General features: G+C 40.3%; 1 protein-coding gene and 1 long non-coding RNA gene across 2 annotated transcripts in view; both read right to left on the bottom strand.

Moving 5' to 3' along the window:
- The window catches only part of LOC138683450 (uncharacterized), a 630,921-nt gene that overhangs the window by 462,979 nt on the left and 148,529 nt on the right, over positions 1-19,413 (bottom strand). The gene's annotated exons all lie outside the window — the stretch shown is intronic.
- LOC138683439 (nuclear pore complex protein Nup155-like) overlaps positions 1,811-19,413 on the bottom strand; it is a 44,850-nt gene continuing 27,247 nt past the window's right edge. The window contains 9 exon segments of the mRNA XM_069775220.1: positions 1,811-1,913; positions 10,958-11,076; positions 11,995-12,061; positions 13,559-13,621; positions 13,730-13,792; positions 14,460-14,548; positions 15,233-15,327; positions 17,852-17,959; positions 19,026-19,196. Coding sequence (XP_069631321.1) covers positions 12,039-12,061; positions 13,559-13,621; positions 13,730-13,792; positions 14,460-14,548; positions 15,233-15,327; positions 17,852-17,959; positions 19,026-19,196 — 612 coding nt within the window. The 3' untranslated portion in view covers positions 1,811-1,913; positions 10,958-11,076; positions 11,995-12,038.

Here is a 19,413-nt window from a genome sequence, read left to right as displayed (position 1 = left end):
CCATTGCCCTGTTTCTAGATTCTTAACTAAAACCATGACCTTACCCCTAATTTTGGCTTTAGCTAACTTTTCTTGTGGAGAGAGATTCCCTACTCCCCCTTTTTGTATTTCGTCAATTAACACCTGCTGTATTGCCCTTTGCAAAGATCTATGAACACAATTCATTAAACACAGTAAAAGTAACATTATACCTAATAAAATACATAAGAATAAAAGACTGTTCAGGTAATGCCAATGACACACAAAAAGAGGTTTGATTAATAGCTTTAGCCAGTGACACCCAAACATTCTTACTGTCCCACAGCGTTAAACGATGTGGATCAATCACCGGTGTCACTGTCATGCTGCTTACTACAGTCAGTGTGTTCCATATCAATCTCAGCATAAGGTTTCGTCCATTTAGTTGGAATCCACTTTGGCCTATTTTCTGTAATTACACAAGCATAACCTTGGCCCCATGTTATTATTTTAAAAGGTCCCTCCCATTGCTGACGCTCATTGTCTCCAGCGTGTCTCGAATTACCTTCCAGTGCTCTGCATATTTTTTCATCTCCTTTACCTTACCCCCCCTGCAGCTAGTAGCGTCCCACAGCACCTTGCCTATATTATCCCAGGTCGCTTATTCAAACGTGACATTTACACTCGGGATAAGTTCTTTCTTCCAGGCCCATAAAAGTAACCCCTTTAACACAGAATTATCGAATTTCAGTCCTCTCTCAGAGAGAAAATGACGAAGGAGCTTTAGGACTGCTTCCTGCCTTTTGTCCAACCCCATCTCCTTCTCCGACCGCTCACCTGATCAGGGTGAGATTCAAGCTTTCGCGCGTCTCCTCGTTTTCCCAGCTCAGGGCGAGATTCAAAGTTACGCACGTCCCAGCTCAGCTGAAGCTCATGCCGTGCTTCCCAGCTTAGCTGAAGCTCTTGCCATCCTGCCGGGGCAGCAGGAACACTCTCGGCCAGCTCCTCCGCTCCCTTGTCGGTTCAGCTGCACCAGAAATTCTCGTAGAGATGATAAAGTGCTGATCTGAGGGTCCCTGTTCGGGCGCCAAATGTTGCAGAGGATCCACAGGGGACATCACACACAGACCAATGTGATCAAGTGAAGCCCATTTACTACAATGTTTGACACAGTTATATATCTTATGTGCTTGTGCACGCGCCTTATACAATACTCTGGTACAATACCCCGGTTCACGCGACACTATCTTATCCTCTATTGGCTGTGCAAGCTTCTTCACGAGGTGTCCAGCAGTTACTTATCTCATTTTTCGGCATCCAGGAGTTGTTTGTCAGGCTCTTCTTATCTTCCTTTTTCCCAGCGTACAAGGACACAGCGTCCTTGTCTGCTCCAGCACTTTGTAAACTTATGCTTCGTTCCCACCTAACGGCTGGATTGCTCACATGCCTTTGCCCAGCCAAGAAATCCTCAACATATTCTCCTTTGTGGACTGCTTTAATTAGTTGCAATATTAAAGCTTACAGTATCAAACTGAAAGGTAACATCTGCAGTGTATAACAAACGAAGTCTCTTGCCACAGTCAACCTAAAGACTGGAATGTTCCTCTATTTAGATTTGAGTTTTCATTCTGGGTATATACTTCATCTCTAGTACAGTCATATGTAAATGACTTCTTCACATCAACATCACTGCAGAAGCACTAACTTATTACTGGGTATGGCATATTGATAAATGTCAAATTTGTATGGAAAAAAAGGCATTTTTATTCAGGGTTTTTAGCAGGAAAAGTGAGAAATTCAACATCCAGATGCACCATTCCCTGATACTTCCTGTTCAAAAGTAATTGCATACCATATTTCCTTTGGAGTTCTTGTTGGACTTGCTGAGAACTTCCACCATCAGGTTGCATGAAACCCAGGAGAGCCTTTGTTGCAGATTAGCTGGTGTGCTGAAACTGCAATTACAAAATAGAGAGATGCTAATAGGATTACAAATACTGGTGTAGAGAAATTCCATGCGGGGACAGACGACAGGACACCAATATGATGATCAAAGTTGCCAGTTTATTGAGCCTAGCTGATCATTCTTATACAAGTCTCTAAGTTCCTAAGAAGCTTTGATTGGCTGCTGCATGCAAGCATTTAGTGTCCACGCGCACAAGCATAAAATGTGATTGGTTATATCGACACTGTACACGCGTATAAACATAAGATATAGTTGGTTATACTAACTCTGTACATGCGCATAAACATAGGACATAATTGGCTATATTAACTAAAACATGCGAAACTTGTCTCAGTCTAATTGGTCAAGATAAACTGCCGAATTGAGGTTGTTTGTGCCAAGTTCCCTTTATCGTGGAATGCGCACCTGTGTTTTTCTAATTGGGATCGTTCTTTTTCTGTCTTCTTGTTTATTCTGTTCAAGGCCTTCTAAAGGCATCTGGAATGCTCTTGCAACCATGAGCTACTTTCAGGCCCAGTCACTAAGTTCCATATAATTGACTCCTACATCTCCCCCTTTTTGTTTAAAAAGAGCATTAACAGATCTAGTCACCATCATTTGCGAGCATCGAATCATACATGGGATAATAGCCAAGAGTATGAATATAGGAGCCACCAAGGAAATCAACCACTTTAATATTTGCCGTATCCAAGGCCCAAACCCCAATGATTCTAACCAGTCACTAAACGGGTCAGTATAGTATCTAATCTTGTTTAGGTTCTCTCGTAATTGACTTAACTGTTTGTGAATGCTTATAGAATGGTCTGACAGGTTCATGCAACACATTCCTTCAAACTCTTCACACCCATGTCCTTGCGCTAAAAGTAGAAAATCTATAGCCGCTCGATTTCGCAAGACAGCATGCCTGATGCTATCAATATCGTTAAGAAGTTCTGATATCATTAATGATGTTAAATTGAATTGTTTTACAGACCAGCAGGCTAATCTTTTTAGTTCCCTATAGTTTCTTCCTGCTGCTCCACTGGGAAGAAACATTGCCAATGCAACAAACTTTGCCATAGACAAGAACTCCACCTCATCCTCACAGGTTTCATCAAAATTTTTAACTCCTCTCTTTTCCCTGTGTGCTTTAGTGTTACTAATCAATTGTCTCATGGAGGGTGTAAACATTGTCAACTTACCCAAGTAACATTTTCCTCCTACAGGCTTATACGGTATTCCATTCCACGCCTTATCTCCACAAATCAAAAACACTCCTGGGGGCAACAACTTTCCCCCCGCGGTATTTACATCCAAACTTGCAGTATCAACATCAGGCCATAAAGGTAACCCTGTTATGTTCTGCCATCCTATAAAGTATGACCCTGGTTGCTCCTTCTCCTTCTTTACCAAAACAGTGTCCCCAAAAAATATCGCTCCTATGCCATTATATGGTTGTAACTGTGATCGGAGATATCGACAATCTTTTAAATGGGAAATATTGGTTACCTCAACCGGGGGTAAAGAAAACATTAGATCCAATTCCTGAAGGGGCAAGCTCGCACTAATCAGAAGGTTTTCCACAAACAATTGTTGCTGTTTAGCTCCTATCAAAGAGGGCCACCACTTTTCGCCAATCTTTATGCACATCACCAAATCGCTTGTTGTCATCATGTTGAAATTCTCAAATTCTATATTGTAATTGGTCTGGTTGTACCATGAGCTGTAGAATTCAGGGTTAAAGTCTGGATACCCAATTAGACATGTGCGAAAAGGATCCCCTGGTGTAGCTAAGGACAGACAAAAATCAGTCTGTCCAGTACTGTTTGCCCAAGTTACCCATATATTCTGTCGGGGGTCAATTTTAAATACAGATCCCGTGACTAAGGTCATCGCAATCATTATCACTACCATTTCCTTTTCCAAATCCTTTTTTTCTTACTCTTTTCCCAGTCTTTATCATAAATGACTATAGATCGGGGTATCTTAATACTACTTCCACACTCGGCTCTTATGAGTAATGTTTCGCCTGATGCCAATCAACATTAAATCAAATATATTTGCTGCAATAGCTCTAAGCTGCTTATTCTCTATACAATTAGTAGCATGCACAAAGCCAAAATCAGTAAGTGATCTATTGAAAAATCCTCTGCCCGCCTACGCAAGGTTAGTTGGTTAGTTAAATTTCTATCACAATGATCACACAAAAATTGTTCATCCCTTTCACCCACTCATACTAAGATGCATATCCAGGGCTGGCACCGTACTCCGTGTTTTTCACACGTGTTCTTGATTTCCGTATTGACTGCCGGTCTCCGTCGTGATTTGTCTAGGTAGTCTATCTAGGGCTTCAGGATTTGCTGAAGTCTCCACTGCCTCCTGTTCTCGATCTTCTGAGTTGTTTGTGACATCTGATTGCTCAATCCATGGCTTGACCCATTTCGCCGGTATCCAATGGGGCTGCTCGTTACCTGTGGAAACACAAGCATATCCTCTTCCCCACGTGAATAGCTTGCAAGGTCCCTGCCATTATTGTAAAACTGGATTGAATATTGAAAATTGCAGATGGTTTTTATTAACATTTTTGCTCCCACACATATGCCTAGTAATTGGGATCTGATCCTCAGTACCACGTGGCTGTAGCCAATTCAAAACATATAGTGCTTTGCTTATTAACTCTTGGGGGTACAATGCCGCATGTCTTCCCCCGTTTTTAAAATGTTTAAATGATCCTTTAAGGTCCGATGTGCACATTCAATGATAGCTTGACCAGTAGAATTATGGGGTACGCCAAAATTATGAGTTATCCCCCATAGCTGTAAAAATGTTTCTAATGACTGTGCGCGATATCCCGGGCCATTGTCTGTTTTAATTTCTGTTGGCACTCCCATGCCAGCAAATGCTGCCAAAAGGTGCTTAATTACTGATCTGGCATTAGTTGATACATGAACAGTAGCCCACATAAGGTTCGAATATGTGTCAATAGATACATGAACGTATTTATATTTCCCAAAACTGGGATACTCCGTAACATCTGTTTGCCAAATTTGCAATGGTGATAGTCCCCGGGGGTTCACCCCTTGTGGTTGTAAGTTTGGAATGTTCGCACAGTCAGGGCAAGCAGCAATAATAGTTCTGGCTTGCTGCAATGGGAGATCAAATTGCCTACTCAGTGCTTTTGCTGACTGATGATAAAATTTATGGGATAGCAGTGCTTGTCCAAACAAATCAGGTTTGGGTGTATTAAAACAGATGTCTGCATTGGCTACTACCAGTCGATCTGTGCACGCATTACCTTCCACAATAAATCCCGGCAATGTTGTATGGCTACGAATGTGATTGATAAAAAAGAAGTCTGTTTGTTTTTCTAATAACGTCCATAATTTCAAAAGTGCCATAAACAGCTGCTTATTACTTACAGTTTTTAGCAAGGATCTATGCATATGTTTGACTACCCCAACGACATATTGAGAATCCGAAACAATGTTGATGTTGCAGATATTTTGATAAAAGAAATTAAAATCTAATTATAAAGGAGTTTGGTTTGATTAAAAAGTAGAAATTATGAAACATAGGTATGGGAGTGTTAAGTTTGAAATGTAGCCATAGGAACTTAGGAACTTAGAAAATGTATAATGTGTAACCATAAAAATTCAAGTATTGTTTAAAATCATCTAACCACAGAAGCTTTGACAAAGATTAGTAGTCTTGTAGTGTTTGTTTTAGAAACTGAGGAAACCGTTATGGACACCAGTTTGCTGCTTGGAAACACCTGAGAGGTCAAGAAGCAGACGAGTGAGGAAGACTATGAAAGACCACCAGAGGACTCCTGAAGACCACCAGAGACCTTCACTGCGCCTGCGTAAAGGACATTTACATATGCTAATGATTTCCCAGAAACCTAATGAATATGTATAACCTTTCCTGGAAACCTAATGAATATGCATGAATAAGTTTTGATATAAGGTGTATTGTTTTGGTGTTCAGGTGTGCGTGGTTCGTGAGAGGACTCACCTGCGCACCCGGCCGTCAATAAAGAAGTGTCTGCTTATCTACACTAAATTGGTGTTGATAAGTTCTTTATTCCGAGTTTTTCGGCAACATTGACAGGTGTTTTATCCCATTTTTTGAAAACAGAGCATACGGCTAATAGCTCAAGCACCTGTACTGACCCTTCTGACAGAATGACTTCGGATTTCCAGGATCCATCCTGAAGATATACAAATCCCGCTTTACCTGTTCTGCTGCTAGCATCAGTAAAAACAGTAATTGCTTCCAGTGGGCTTTCACTGCAAATAGAGCGTGGTTCCATTGTCAACATTGTTTTAAACAATGGGTGAGGGGGATAGTGATTGTCCACTTCCCCCTTAAACCCCATCAGAGCTACTGCAAGGCAGTCATTTTTCATCATGGCATTATTCACAATATCAAGCAATATAGGCAAAATAATTCTGTCTATTTGCTTCCCTGAAATTTGTGTCGCCCTTGCCCCTGCCTTTTGAATGCACGTTCCCAGGGCTTCAATTCTAGTGACTACCGTTTTTGACATGCTAGCAGGCAAGAATATCCATTCTATTATTATCAACAGGTTTTGTTTCCGTCATTCATCCCACTGACCCAAAATTCCTGCAACTTCCTTATCTGAATTATATACATATAAATTTATGGACAAATCAGGAACGTATCTGCCAGACATGGATGATGTGATTTTCTGTTCAATTGCTGCCAAGGCTTGCCGTCCTGATGCACTTAGTTGTCTTGTAGAAGTTAAGCTATTGCTGCCCCGCAATAAATCCAGCAGCGGCTGTAAGTCTGTATTTGTAATACCACAATAAGGCCGAATCTACTGTAGGTCTCCGACAAGTTTTTGTACATCACGTATATTTTGTATGTCTTTGTGTAGCGACAGCTTTTGTGGACAAACAGAGGCTTCCGCAACTTGCAAACCCAGATATTTCCATGGTGCCGTTAGCTGAACTTTCTCTGGGGCTATGACTAGGCCATACGCCCCAAGGTATAATTTGAGGTCAGATAATACCTGTTCATGTGAAAGTTGTTGTGCACAGACCAGCAGGTCGTCCATGTAATGATAAATCAGAGCCTCTTTCCATTTTTTACGAAATGGTTCGAGAGCGATGTCAACAAACCATTGACATATAGTGGGTGAATTTTTCATGCCTTGTGGTAAAATGACCCAGTGATACCTTTTAGCCGGCGCATGTTGATTTATTGTTGGAACAGTAAAAGCAAATTTCTCACAGTCATCCGGATGCAAAAGAATCGTAAAGAAACAGTCTTTAAGGTCAACAACAATCAAAGGCCAGTCTCTGGGGAGCATAGTAGGGGTTGGAATACCAGGCTGTAAAGATCCCATATCTTGCATTACTTTATTCACTGCACGCAGATCTTGCAGGAAACGCCATTTTCCAGACTTTTTCAAAATGGTGAATACAGGAGTGTTCCATGGGCTTGTAGAAGGAACCAAGTGCCCTGCTTCCACTTGTTCAGCCACAAGTTGCTTCAAAGCAGCGACCTTTTCCGTTGGAAGTGGCCATTGATCAACCCAAACGGGGCTGTCCGTTAGCCATTTCAGTCTCAGGGTTGGTCGCTTGTCAATGGCCGCTGCTAAAAACGCGTGGACAATCTAACTCCCCATTGCGCTAGAGCATCCCGACCTAAAAGCCATACAGTAGTATTTAAAACATAAGGCCTTACATGTGCTGTCCTTTTGTCTTCACAGTCTTCAACCGTTATAAAATTCACGCTGATTTGTGTGGATTTCTGGCCTCCAATACCGGTTACCACAGTGTCAATATTTTGTAATTCCCAATCCCTGGACCATTCTTCCTTTGGAATTATGGTCACATCAGACCCTGTGTCAAGGAGCATGCGTTTATGGAGTAGACATTTTCCCGAAGGCCCATATAAATTAAAATGACGAACGGGTTTGGAAGATCCAATTATTTCTGTGAAGGCCACTAATGGTGTGTCAGTAGATCCGAATCCTCCATCCCCTCGTTCAATGTTTCCGACACAGGGGACGCTAGCCTTGAAGGGTACCAGTTGAGAAATCTGGGTTCCAGCCATAATTGTCACAGGAGGAACAAATACTTTCACCATGACTGAAATGTTTCCCATGTAATCAGCATCAATAACTCCAGGTAAAACAAATATTCCTTGTTTAGAAACAGAAGAGCGTCCTAAAAGCAATGCACTTACTTAGTCCAAGACCTAAAGGCCCGGTAGCATTCAATGGAACAACATGAACTTTATCATCAGTTATTGTTGTGTCAGCGGCTACGGCCAGGTCAACTCCTGCACTTTCTTTTGTGGCTGCCCTGAGTTTTGAAAGACAGCCAGGCACGCCGTCACCCCTGTTTGAGAGGCACTTGATATCTTGGCGCCCCTTATCCTGGCGCTCATCATTCCGTTTCCCTGATTGTTGAGTGTTAACGGCGTTCCGTCTTTTTTAAACCTTGATCGACACTCACTGGCTTTGTGTCTGAACTTGTCGCGCTTGTTACAGACCCCAGAAAAGTTTGACTGACTGCTGTTAGTTGGTGCTGGCATAGATCGAGGCTGTGTTGCTGTGCGTTGAGGGCATGTACGTTTCAAATGCCCCGGTTGACCACACCAATAACACATTAAAGGGCCTTTGTGTGGGCCGCGGTCTCCTTTTCCCTGTTGCACCATCGGTCGTAATGCTACAGCGAGCACTGCAGCGTGAGCTTCAGCATGTATTTTAGCTTTCTCTTGTTCTTGTATTATAGGTAAGCGATTACAAGCCTCGATGATATCTACTAATGTAGCTGTACGCGGAAGCGATGCAATGATTTGTCTGCATTTTGCATTTGCATTTTGAATGGCTGTGTCCTTTCCGACCACAGCTTTTGCTTCGGGGGTTAAGGTGGGCGACGCATCAACAGCAGCTTTTAAACGGTCAAGGAATTTCATGTACAGCTCCTCTTCCCCTTGTATGATTTTAGAATATGGTGGAGTCGGTTTCCCCACTTGCGGTACTTCTGAAATAGCTTCCAGAGCTAGTTGTTGCGCCAATTGTAAAATCTCTGGCCTTAATGCCGCCTGAATGGGACCAGTGGCGAACTGTCCCGTGCCAAGTAACATGTCTACGCTGACAAATGCAAGCGGATTTTGTGCCCCAGCATCTAAATTTCTCACCTGGGCTTCTTCTGCTTTCTGTCTCCACCGATCATGAAACAACAACCTCTGAGTTGGTTCAAAGAACATTTCCACTAAAACCTTTACATCTGCTGGCACTAAGGTTTGTGCCTTAAAAAATTGTTGTATCATTTGTTGTACATACTTATTGTCTACTCCATATTGCATAATGGCTTTTTGTAGTTCTCGAACTGTTTTCCAGTCCAAAGGCGCCCATTGTCGCCTTCCTCCTGGTTCAGTAAACACAGGAAATGATCCGACAGTAGGTGGGAGTATTATTCCTTTTATAGTGGCTTGCTCAATAATTCCACGCCTTCTCTTTTTGCTCTAGTATTATAGTAGCCAAATCCTCGTTTGCATTATTGGAATCAGGGTATAGCTGATTTTGAGCTTCCTCAGTATTTTCTAAGTCCTGTTGGGCCCCCCAATCATCAGAGTCCATGGGCAGGGGAATGTCTTCCGCTCGTAATAGCAGCTGACTTGTCTTTTTTTGCAGAAGGATTTACCATTGCCTGTTCCTCAGGTGTCAATGGGGCCATGGGAACATCGGCGTTACTTCCCCTACCCCAAAAATTCAGCTCTTCTACAGGGAAAGCCACAAACGGTGTTTTTCTTCTAATGGCGGCGCCGTTGGCGGCAGGAGGGGCTCGTGTGCTCCGCATACTGTCTCTGCTGCCGAACAATATGTCGGGGGGGCAGGAGCATTAATAGTTCTTTCTGCCGCTAAAGCATGTTTTAACGCATCCTGAACAGCAGTTTCCGATGTTATTTGTTGCATCATTTGGAGACACTTTTTCCAATGTGCTGCCAGACGCGCAGCTATTCTATTTCCTCCTTGGACAGACTCCCATATTTCCCTTCCTAAGTTCTCCCAAATAGACAATGAAAAGAGCCTCAGAGTCCTTGAAAAATCCTCTTCTTTGTCCCCACTGAAACAAATCCTCTAACTGGTCCTTTTTAATATGTCTCTGTTTTTTCAACCAGCCTCATAAGTGTCTTTACGGCTGCCTTTTCCTTCGCAGATGCTGCGATAACCATGCCGCCTTTTATCATGTAAGCTTACGATTCCTGCCTCTCTCGAGCAGCCCGGTGCTTTTCTTTTAAGCCCACCGGCATCCACAGCAATCTCCCCCGCCTTTTCAGTCGTTAGCGTTCCCCTCTTGTTCCTTACCGGATCATGTCGGAGGTTGCCAGATGTAGAGAAATTCCATGCAGGGACAGACGACAGGACACCAATATGATGATCAAAGTTGCCAGTTTATTGAGCCTAGCTGATCATTCTTATACAAGTCTCTAAGTTCCTAAGAAGCTTTGATTGGCTGCTGCATGCAAGCATTTAGTGTCCACGCGCACAAGCATAAAATGTGATTGGTTATATCGACACTGTACACGCGTATAAACATAAGATATAGTTGGTTATACTAACTCTGTACATGCGCATAAACATAGGACATAATTGGCTATATTAACTAAAACATGCGAAACTTGTCTCAGTCTAATTGGTCAAGATAAACTGCCGAACTGAGGTTGTTTGTGCCAAGTTCCCTTTATCGTGGAATGCGCACCTGTGTTTTTCTAATTGGGATCGTTCTTTTTCTGTCTTCTTGTTTATTCTGTTCAAGGCCTTCTAAAGGCATCTGGAATGCTCTTGCGACCATGAGCTACTTTCAGGCCCAGTCACTAAGTTCCATATAATTGACTCCTACATACTGGATCTTTTAAAAATTAAATTTAACAACTCATTTTTGGCATCTGAATAGTTGAAGCTGGAGACCATACATACGCTTCAACTCAATGAACACAGATATGCACCGGATAGTTTTTCAAGAGCTGGACATTAAACACCACTAGTAAATTTAACACAATGAATAATACCTTGGGTTTCCGAGGACCCCTACTGTAGCAAACTGTGAATTTCTATCCAGAAATTCTTGTAAAACTTTTACTTCTTGTAGTACACATTCCAGCACATGAGATGGAACACTGCTTTCGACCTGCAACAGAAAGCAACTTCTTTACAGAAAGCTTAGAGTTTCCAAACATTTTTCCAAAAGCTTACAGTTTTAAGCTAAAGCCACTAAAAAGACAAATGCAAAGAGGGTACAACGAATAAATAGCATAATAGTAATGCTATCACTAGAACACAACATTGATTATACCACACTCATTGAGGAGGGGGCACATATGTGAAGAGGCAATAGTCCTCTGAAGACATACAGTATTAAAGAAGCTTTGTTTGCCCCTCTGATAACTAAATCAGCTGTGTTTTACTATTTCCAACTCCGAACTAAAACAATGATTGAGCATTGCTAAGACACAGAGTATAACTGCCAAGGTCTTCCAGAGTCTCCCAGTTACCTTATAACTGGAGGAGGAAAGCTTATGTAGCAGTTAATTTGCATTGCTGAAATTACTCAGTTCAGGATTCTATTAACATCGAAAGTCAGAAACGATTTTGTTATTTTGATCATGGACAAAAAGTGAAACACAAAGATGTTAGTCAGGAAGATGCTGGATAATTATATGATGTCCTTACATAACTGCAATGTTTATCCTAACCCACTAAAGCATTTTATTTTGAGGCTTTGTCTGAAGGGGATATGCAGAAATGAAAGAAGTGCAATCGCTGAACATGAAAAAAACTGGCCATTGCCAATTAACAACAGATATCAAATTACGGTTAGGTTTCTTAAAAAGTAATGTTCAAAATAAATAGTAACTTTAAAAGATTTTAACATCTACAATTACTCCTCAGTTAAGAGCACAGCACTTAAATACAATCAAGAAAATACTCAAATGACAATTATGGGGTTTTTTTCTTATCAGTTTATAATTGGGAACAGAAGTTATAAGAGGGCTTAAGAGATATACTATAAGGAACTTTTAAAAATACAAAGTAATCTTTTACATACTGCAACAACTTCTCGATTGCCACTTTTGAAAACTCTCTCCACAACTATACTGCCATCCCAAATATTTCTGCAACACAGAACAGTACTGTGTCAAAAGCCAAAGAATTTAAGCAAGTATTTTTGCAAGTCGTCTATTTATAATTTCTTAAGAAAAAAATTGGTAATGTTTTTTACTTCATGGTCTAACATAAGAATTTAATTTGGATGAAAATTAAACATTCAAAAAAAGTTAGCATTAAACATTTCTGAATGGTACAGATATAGATCATTAACAAAATTTCAAATTTTAAAACTTTAATCAAGTGGAGTTTGATGCTCTCAAATATTTTATATATGGGCCAATATTATTCTCTGGAAACATAGTGTAGGCAAACAAGTGTCGTAACAAATATTTCTTTCCCAACCAGCATACAGAGAGATGACCAGCGTATGAAGAGCTCTGTTCTTGCTTGGGGTGTTTAGTAACACAGGACCCAACATCCAAGTAACAGAATCCTCTTTAGTCTTGCTTCGTTGCTCTGATTTGAGCATGCTGTTTAAAGCTTCTTAACAGAAAAGAGTTCAAGCCAGGATTTTGATCTTGTAAGTCCTTCTGCATTTCTGTTTCATCCTTTAATAGGAGTTTGCAACATACAGCTCATAGGATTGAAAAATAAACCAGCAGTTTTTAGAGTTGTGCATATACACTTGATTGCAGGATCAATGTCTAAACAACTTTCCTGTCCTAGCCTTTCACTGAATGTATTATTAATAGAACTATAAAGAGAACCTATTATATTCAACAGGTACTTCATAAGCACAACATAAAAGAAGTGTACTTTACTAATTTCAAATTTAAATACTATTAAGATAGAATTCACCACCTACAAGCATTAGGGGACAGAAAACTATGAAACTAATTGAGTGACAGAATCTCTTTTTACACAAAGACCTCGCCCTATAATCCGAGCAAAGTATATGCAGATGCCATTGTGTCTTTGTCCTGGTTTCAGCTGGGATGTAGTTAACTGTCTTCCTAGTAGCTGGTACAGTGCTATGTTTTGAGTTCAGTATGTGAAGAATGTTGATAACACTGATGTTTTCAGTTGTTGCTCAGTAGTGTTTAGACTACAGTCAAGGATTTTTCAGCTTCTCATGCCCAGCCAGGGCACCTGACCCAAACTGGCCAACAGTGTATTCCATACCATGTGACGTCCCATCTAGTTTAGGAACTGGGAAGTGGGGGGGGGAGGGATTCGCCGCTTGGGGACTGGCTGGGTGTCGGTCGGCGGGTGGTGAGCAATTGCCCTGCGCATCATTTGTACATTTCAATCCTTTTATTACTACTGTTGTCATTTTATTAGTGTTATCATTATCATTATTAGTCTCTTCTTTTCTGTTCTATTAAATCGTTCTTATCTCAACCCAGGAGTTTTACTTCTTTTCCTGATTTTCTCCCCCATCCCACTGGATGGGGGGGAGTGAGTGAGCGGCTGCGTGGTGCTTAGTTGCTGGCTGGGGTTAAACCACGACAGTCTTTCAGAAAATACTATCTCGGGACCCATCATACCACTAAGGGATGTACCAGGGTGAGACATGGAATTCCCAGAAGGAAACATGGGGGTTGACATACTAGGAGGTTGTAAACCTAAAGTAAAGGTAGGCAAACATTACTCCAATTATTTTTGATGCAAATAAAAAAAACTAGTTGAAAAAAAATTCTCCATTTCTCCAGCAAAGGAAAAGAAGTCCTTACCTTGACCAGGTGTTGTCAAAAAGCTAGGATTAGGATATGGACTATCAACAGTCAAGGGGGAACCTAAAAAGGAAAAGAAATAAAAGTAAGTTTGTTTAAAAAAAATTAAATACACCCCCCTCCGAAAACAAACCCTAAAAGCCCTGTGCAAAACCAGCAAAATTGTCAAATCACGTACTTTAAAGTTAGAAAGCAGAATTTAATGGCTATATAGGACCCTTCCACAAATCCATTCCAACAGCTTTTAGTTAAAGACCAAATTGCACTAATTTCTGATGGACCCAACATTCCATAAGTGACCCAAATGGATATGATTCTTTCAATGGCAGTTATTAAGCATTTTTTTTCAGGATTCATGTGTTATTTATTGCACACCATCTGTTCCCTGCATTGAATATAATACTGTCCACATACTTTTTCTTGTTCTTCATCTTCTGACTGCTCCCATACCTGATATGGGCACCTACTCTCAAAGCACTCACTTTCAGTCATTTAGATTTTTTCAAAGAATATCAATTTTACCTTCAAAGCACTCAACTGAAAGAAACTAGTATTATTACTCTTATTTTTTTACATAGGGCAGTTGGACAAACACTATAGCAACACTGTTAACTTGGGACATTTAGTTTGAGACATCCCAAGTCTGCTTTTTTGCCCAAATGAGTCTAGAGCAGAACTGTCCATGGCCTCAGATTCAGCTGTCCAAAACCATGAAATGCTTGCTACTCACTGGCAGGAACAGGAGAACCAAAAATAGGTTCAACGTTGCTTGAAGGAGGCAGAGCTGATGGAAATCTCATTTGTGCTTCTCCACCATACCTAAAGTTTACATGCAAAGACAAAAATTCCTCACACTTCATACACAGTCTGTTTAATTTTCATGTCTTTGAGAATTATCAGCAATTTGGGGGTTCTTTTAAAATGAGGAATAAAAAAAACCAAACCCAAAACCAGCATAACTTTTCAGAAATATTTGTGACTGTATGATACTTTCGGCACAAGAAAAGAAAACTAACATAATACATGTTATATGAAAAGCATTAACATATGCAATTGCAAAGATAAGTTAAATGAACAACTAATTTTTTTGTGGATGTTTTAAGTTCTGTGGTGATATATGATATGATATGATATGATACGATACGATACGATACGATATGGCTTTAAAGAGAAATTTACCAATTCTCAAAATCAGGCTTATGCTTCAGTATCTTTAACCCTTCACTGAAAAGGTTATCAAGCACTGACTGGAACAGGCTGCCCAGGGAAGTGGTTGAGTCACCATCCTTGGAGGTATTTAAGATGTGTAGACGTGGTGCTTAGGGACATGGTTTAGTGGTGGACTTGGCAGCGTTAGATTTATGGTTGGACTCGATGATCTTAAGGGTCTTTTCCAACCTAAATGATTCTATAATTCTATGATTAAAGAGTCTATACAATTATTTAGTGGCTGTAGTAATCCTGAGCATAACATTCAGAACAAACTACAGAACTGAAACTTACCTGAAGAATGCTCGAATAGCCCAGGCAGACACTTCTCTGTCGCATGCAGCATTAGAACAGGCCAAGATGAGGCAAGTGGCACAGGCCTGACCCTCCTAGAGCATATTATACTATTAGCGTGGCAGCTTATATCAAGTTGATAAGAAATATACAGAAGTTATATTGGTCAATAACTAAACAGTAAATACTTTTTGCATCATATTATTTAAAAGGCAAGGAAATCAGCTCTTCCCAATTATAGACAGGAAGTGAATCATAATGAGGCATCCCACTATAGCAGGCAAGCTTTTGTTATATACAGTTTTTGCAAACTCAGTAAGGTTACTGGTAGGAAACAACCTCCATGTCTATCACTGTGCTGGTTTTGGCTGGGATAGAGTTAAATTTCTTCATAGTAGCTAGTATGAGGCTATGTTTTGGATTTGTGCTGGAAACAGTGTTGATAATGACAAGATGTTTTAGTTATTGCTGAGCAGTGCTTTCACAGAGTCAAGGCCTTTTCTGCTCCTCACCCCACCCCACCAGCAATTAGGCTGGGGGTGCACAAGAAGTTGGGAGGGGACACAGCTGGGACAGCTGACCCCAACTGACCTGAGGGATATTCCAGACCATATGACATCATGCTCAGCATATAAAGCTGGGGGAAGAAGAAGGAAGGGGGGGACGTTTGGAGTGATGGCGTTTGTCTTCCCAAGTAACCGTTACATGTGATGGAGCCCTGCTTTCCTGGAGATGGCTGAACACCTGCCTGCCGATGGGAAGTGGTGAACGAATTCCTTGTTTTGCTTTGCTTGCGTGCGTGGCTTTTGCTTTACCTATTAAACTGTCTTTATCTCAACCCATGAGTTTTGTCATTTTCACTCTTCTGATTCTCTCCCCCATCCTGATGCAGGGGGAGTGAGCAAGCAGCTGTGTGGTACTTAGTTGCTGGCTGGAGTTAAACCACAACAATCACCTAATTATGACTAAGATTCATGAAATATCTACAGAAATGTATAATTAAGATTGTGTTTGAAAAAAAATAATCTATACAAGTAATAATGGCTTGCATATTCTAATGGCATGTTAAAAATATCACTTAGTGTGTCCTATCAAAGCACAAGAGAACAGATTACAGTGAACATTCACTACAGATACTAATCAGCACTAGTCAAATTAAAATTGTAATCCACAATAGCTTCCTTCCTGCTTCTCTGTTATTTACCTTAAACAAAACAAATAGATCAGTTTACACATTTGTACTGGCCTTCAAAATGTAAAATCCTCTTATAGTGGTAGGAATTTAACTTTTTTAGAAACTCTTCCTCCCCTGGTCTTAGATTAACTCCTTTCCTAAGAACTGCATTATACCTCTGCGTACAAGAAATATAAGAATTTCAGGGAAAATGAATTATACTTCCATTTTTAGATGTTGTGGGAAAATAACAGAAGAATGGCAAGGAGGATTGTAAACACACTCAGGTGACTTGCAGCTGGGGTGTAGAAAAATACATATATCATTCTAATTGTCTATCCTTGTGCGTTTGACAAGTAGAACATCTGTGTTCAGATAACATAGGCTTGTGATAGGCTCAGAGGCACCCTATTGGACATGCTTGAGATTCCTGCCCTGCTTTGGGAAAGATCAAAGCACAGTGGTAAACTACACCTGTGCGAATCCCTGAAAAACAGGCGAAAACAGCAGGTTTGGTGATCCTCTAGCAAGGACCGAGCTCCGCAGTGCCTGCGTCCCTGCTTGTGTGCCTCTGCCCGGGTGCTGCTTCAGGGATTCCCCGGTTCACGAGGTAATGAAAATAAATTTACTCTTTGCATTTCATCTGTAGTTTTGTGGTTGTTCCTGTGTCCTGCCTGTGTCAGCTCACACATATCATAAAATGAAATTAAATTATTTCTCATTATACGATCTTGTTTTATGTAGACAACACAGGAGGAAAAGCTAATACTTAAATCGATAAATTAAATGTTAACTAGAAGCTTGCAGCAACAACAACAAAAAAAAAAAGGGACACATGCTTGTCGTGGTTTAACCCCAGCCAGCAACTAAGCACCACGCAGCTGCTCACTCACTCCCCCCCATCCAGTGGGATGGGGGAGAAAATCAGGAAAAAGAAGCAAAACTCCTGGGTTGAGATAAGAACGATTTAATAGAACAGAAAAGAAGAAACTAATAATGATAATGATAACACTAATAAAATGACAACAGTAGTAATAAAAGGATTGGAATGTACAAATGATGCGCAGGGCAATTGCTCACCACCCGCTGACCAACACCCAGCCAGTCCCCGAGCCGCGATTCCCTGCCCCCACTTCCCAGTTCCTAAACTAGATGGGACGTCACATGGTATGGAATACACTGTTGGCCAGTTTGGGTCAGGTGCCCTGGCTGGGCATGAGAAGCTGAAAAATCCTTGACTGTAGTCTAAACACTACTGAGCAACAACTGAAAACATCAGTGTTATCAACATTCTTCACATACTGAACTCAAAACATAGCACTGTACCAGCTACTAGGAAGACAGTTAACTCTATCCCAGCTGAAACCAGGACGATGCTACAAAAAGCTATTAGATTTACATAAATATAAATCTTGCATTTTTCATAACAGGTCAAAAGTTCTTACCTGATGCAACTTAAAAAATCTTTCAATCTCTTCTCCATCTCCACCTATATTGCTAACAAGATGCCACAGCTGATTGACAGGTCTGAGGTTATGAAACATAAAGCTCCCCTAAAAGTAACCTAAAATAATACAAAGTTTGAATAAAGCTGTCTTTACACTGGCCATACCAACACTCCCTCCCCAAAATGCTTATCTTTAGCATTCTGAATTTTCCTTCATTGCACTGTTGGATCAAAGTGTAATTTGAATGGTGCCTAAAGCCTAGTTCCCATTCACATGCAGAAAATTCTCTAGCAAGTCTAGGAAAAGCAGGAAAAATACTGCAATGGCTATAAACTCTCCAGAAATTGAGTTAATTAGCCTAACATGAAGCATACAATACAAACATAAAGCCTTTCTTTTTCTTTATATACTTGCTATATGCATCTTGCAAATCCTCAAAACTGCCTGGAAAAAAATGCTTGAAGAATTCAGGATCAAGGGCACAGTAAGACTCCATTCAATCATCTTGCCTGCATCCACACTAACTACTGCAGAGGGTCTGATTAGTGCCTTTAACAAAACAGCTGCCATTAAACAAATGCAGGTTGAGTCTAGAGGTTGCAAGACATTAATGATTAAACATTTTTTAAAATTGCCTATTGGTTAAGATAGTAAGTACCCTAAAATATTGCCAAATGTTATCAGAAAAGAGAAGTAGGAAAGTTAATTTCTTTTTTCTTTTTGTGGGTTTTGTTTTGTTTTTTAAAACCCTTTCAAAAAACCCTTTTGGGACTTCTTCTATGACAAAGAAGAAATTATTTGTTCAAATTTCAATTGCCAACAATATTTACTCAAACTATATTTTCTGGGCAGCCCGTGTCTGTTTCAACTTCACATAATCATGAGTATAACCAAGGCTAAAAGAACTTCTCAGATGATCTGTATCTGCAAGGATCTCCTGAGGCCAAGAAAAACGATTAATACACTATACAAGAGAAGCTGGCCCAAGAGCTTTGAGTAAATTTAAAATAGGTACAGATGGTTTCAGCAATCTTCTCCCTTATTCATTTTTATGTTCGGAATATAACCCTAAAAACATATTAAAAATGAATAAATATTTACAGGTTTAGATCAGTGTTCCAACTTTATACTTATTCTTCTGATTTCCTGTATTAAGAAAAGTAATACTCACCTGGGTTGAAAGCAGAACAAACTTCTTAGGTGGCAACATGTGTTGCTGCATGACAACAGGGGAATCGGTTCTTGGAATAATGTCTTTATTTAGTGGTGTTGCAATCTTCTGAACTTTAAATTCATTGATAGCAGAAAGAGCCCAGGAATGTCCATCAATACAGGTAGTCATCTAAACAGATAGATATTATCCAAAGTTTGGCAACAGACATGGATTTTGTACATCCATGGGGATATTTTACTATTTACAATTTAAAATTACACAGAATAGAAACTACTCTTGACACAAGAAAACCCAAAGAAAATAAGCAAGTTCTTGTATTGTCTAACAGAAGATTATCACCAAATTTACAGCTATATATACTGCTTCTTTTGGGAGACACGGATTA

This window comes from Haliaeetus albicilla, chromosome W, assembly GCF_947461875.1.
Source record: "Haliaeetus albicilla chromosome W, bHalAlb1.1, whole genome shotgun sequence".
NCBI classification, from domain to species: domain Eukaryota; kingdom Metazoa; phylum Chordata; class Aves; order Accipitriformes; family Accipitridae; genus Haliaeetus; species Haliaeetus albicilla.
Note: the sequence above shows the minus strand (reverse complement) of the source record. Positions and strands in the feature narration are given on the sequence as shown.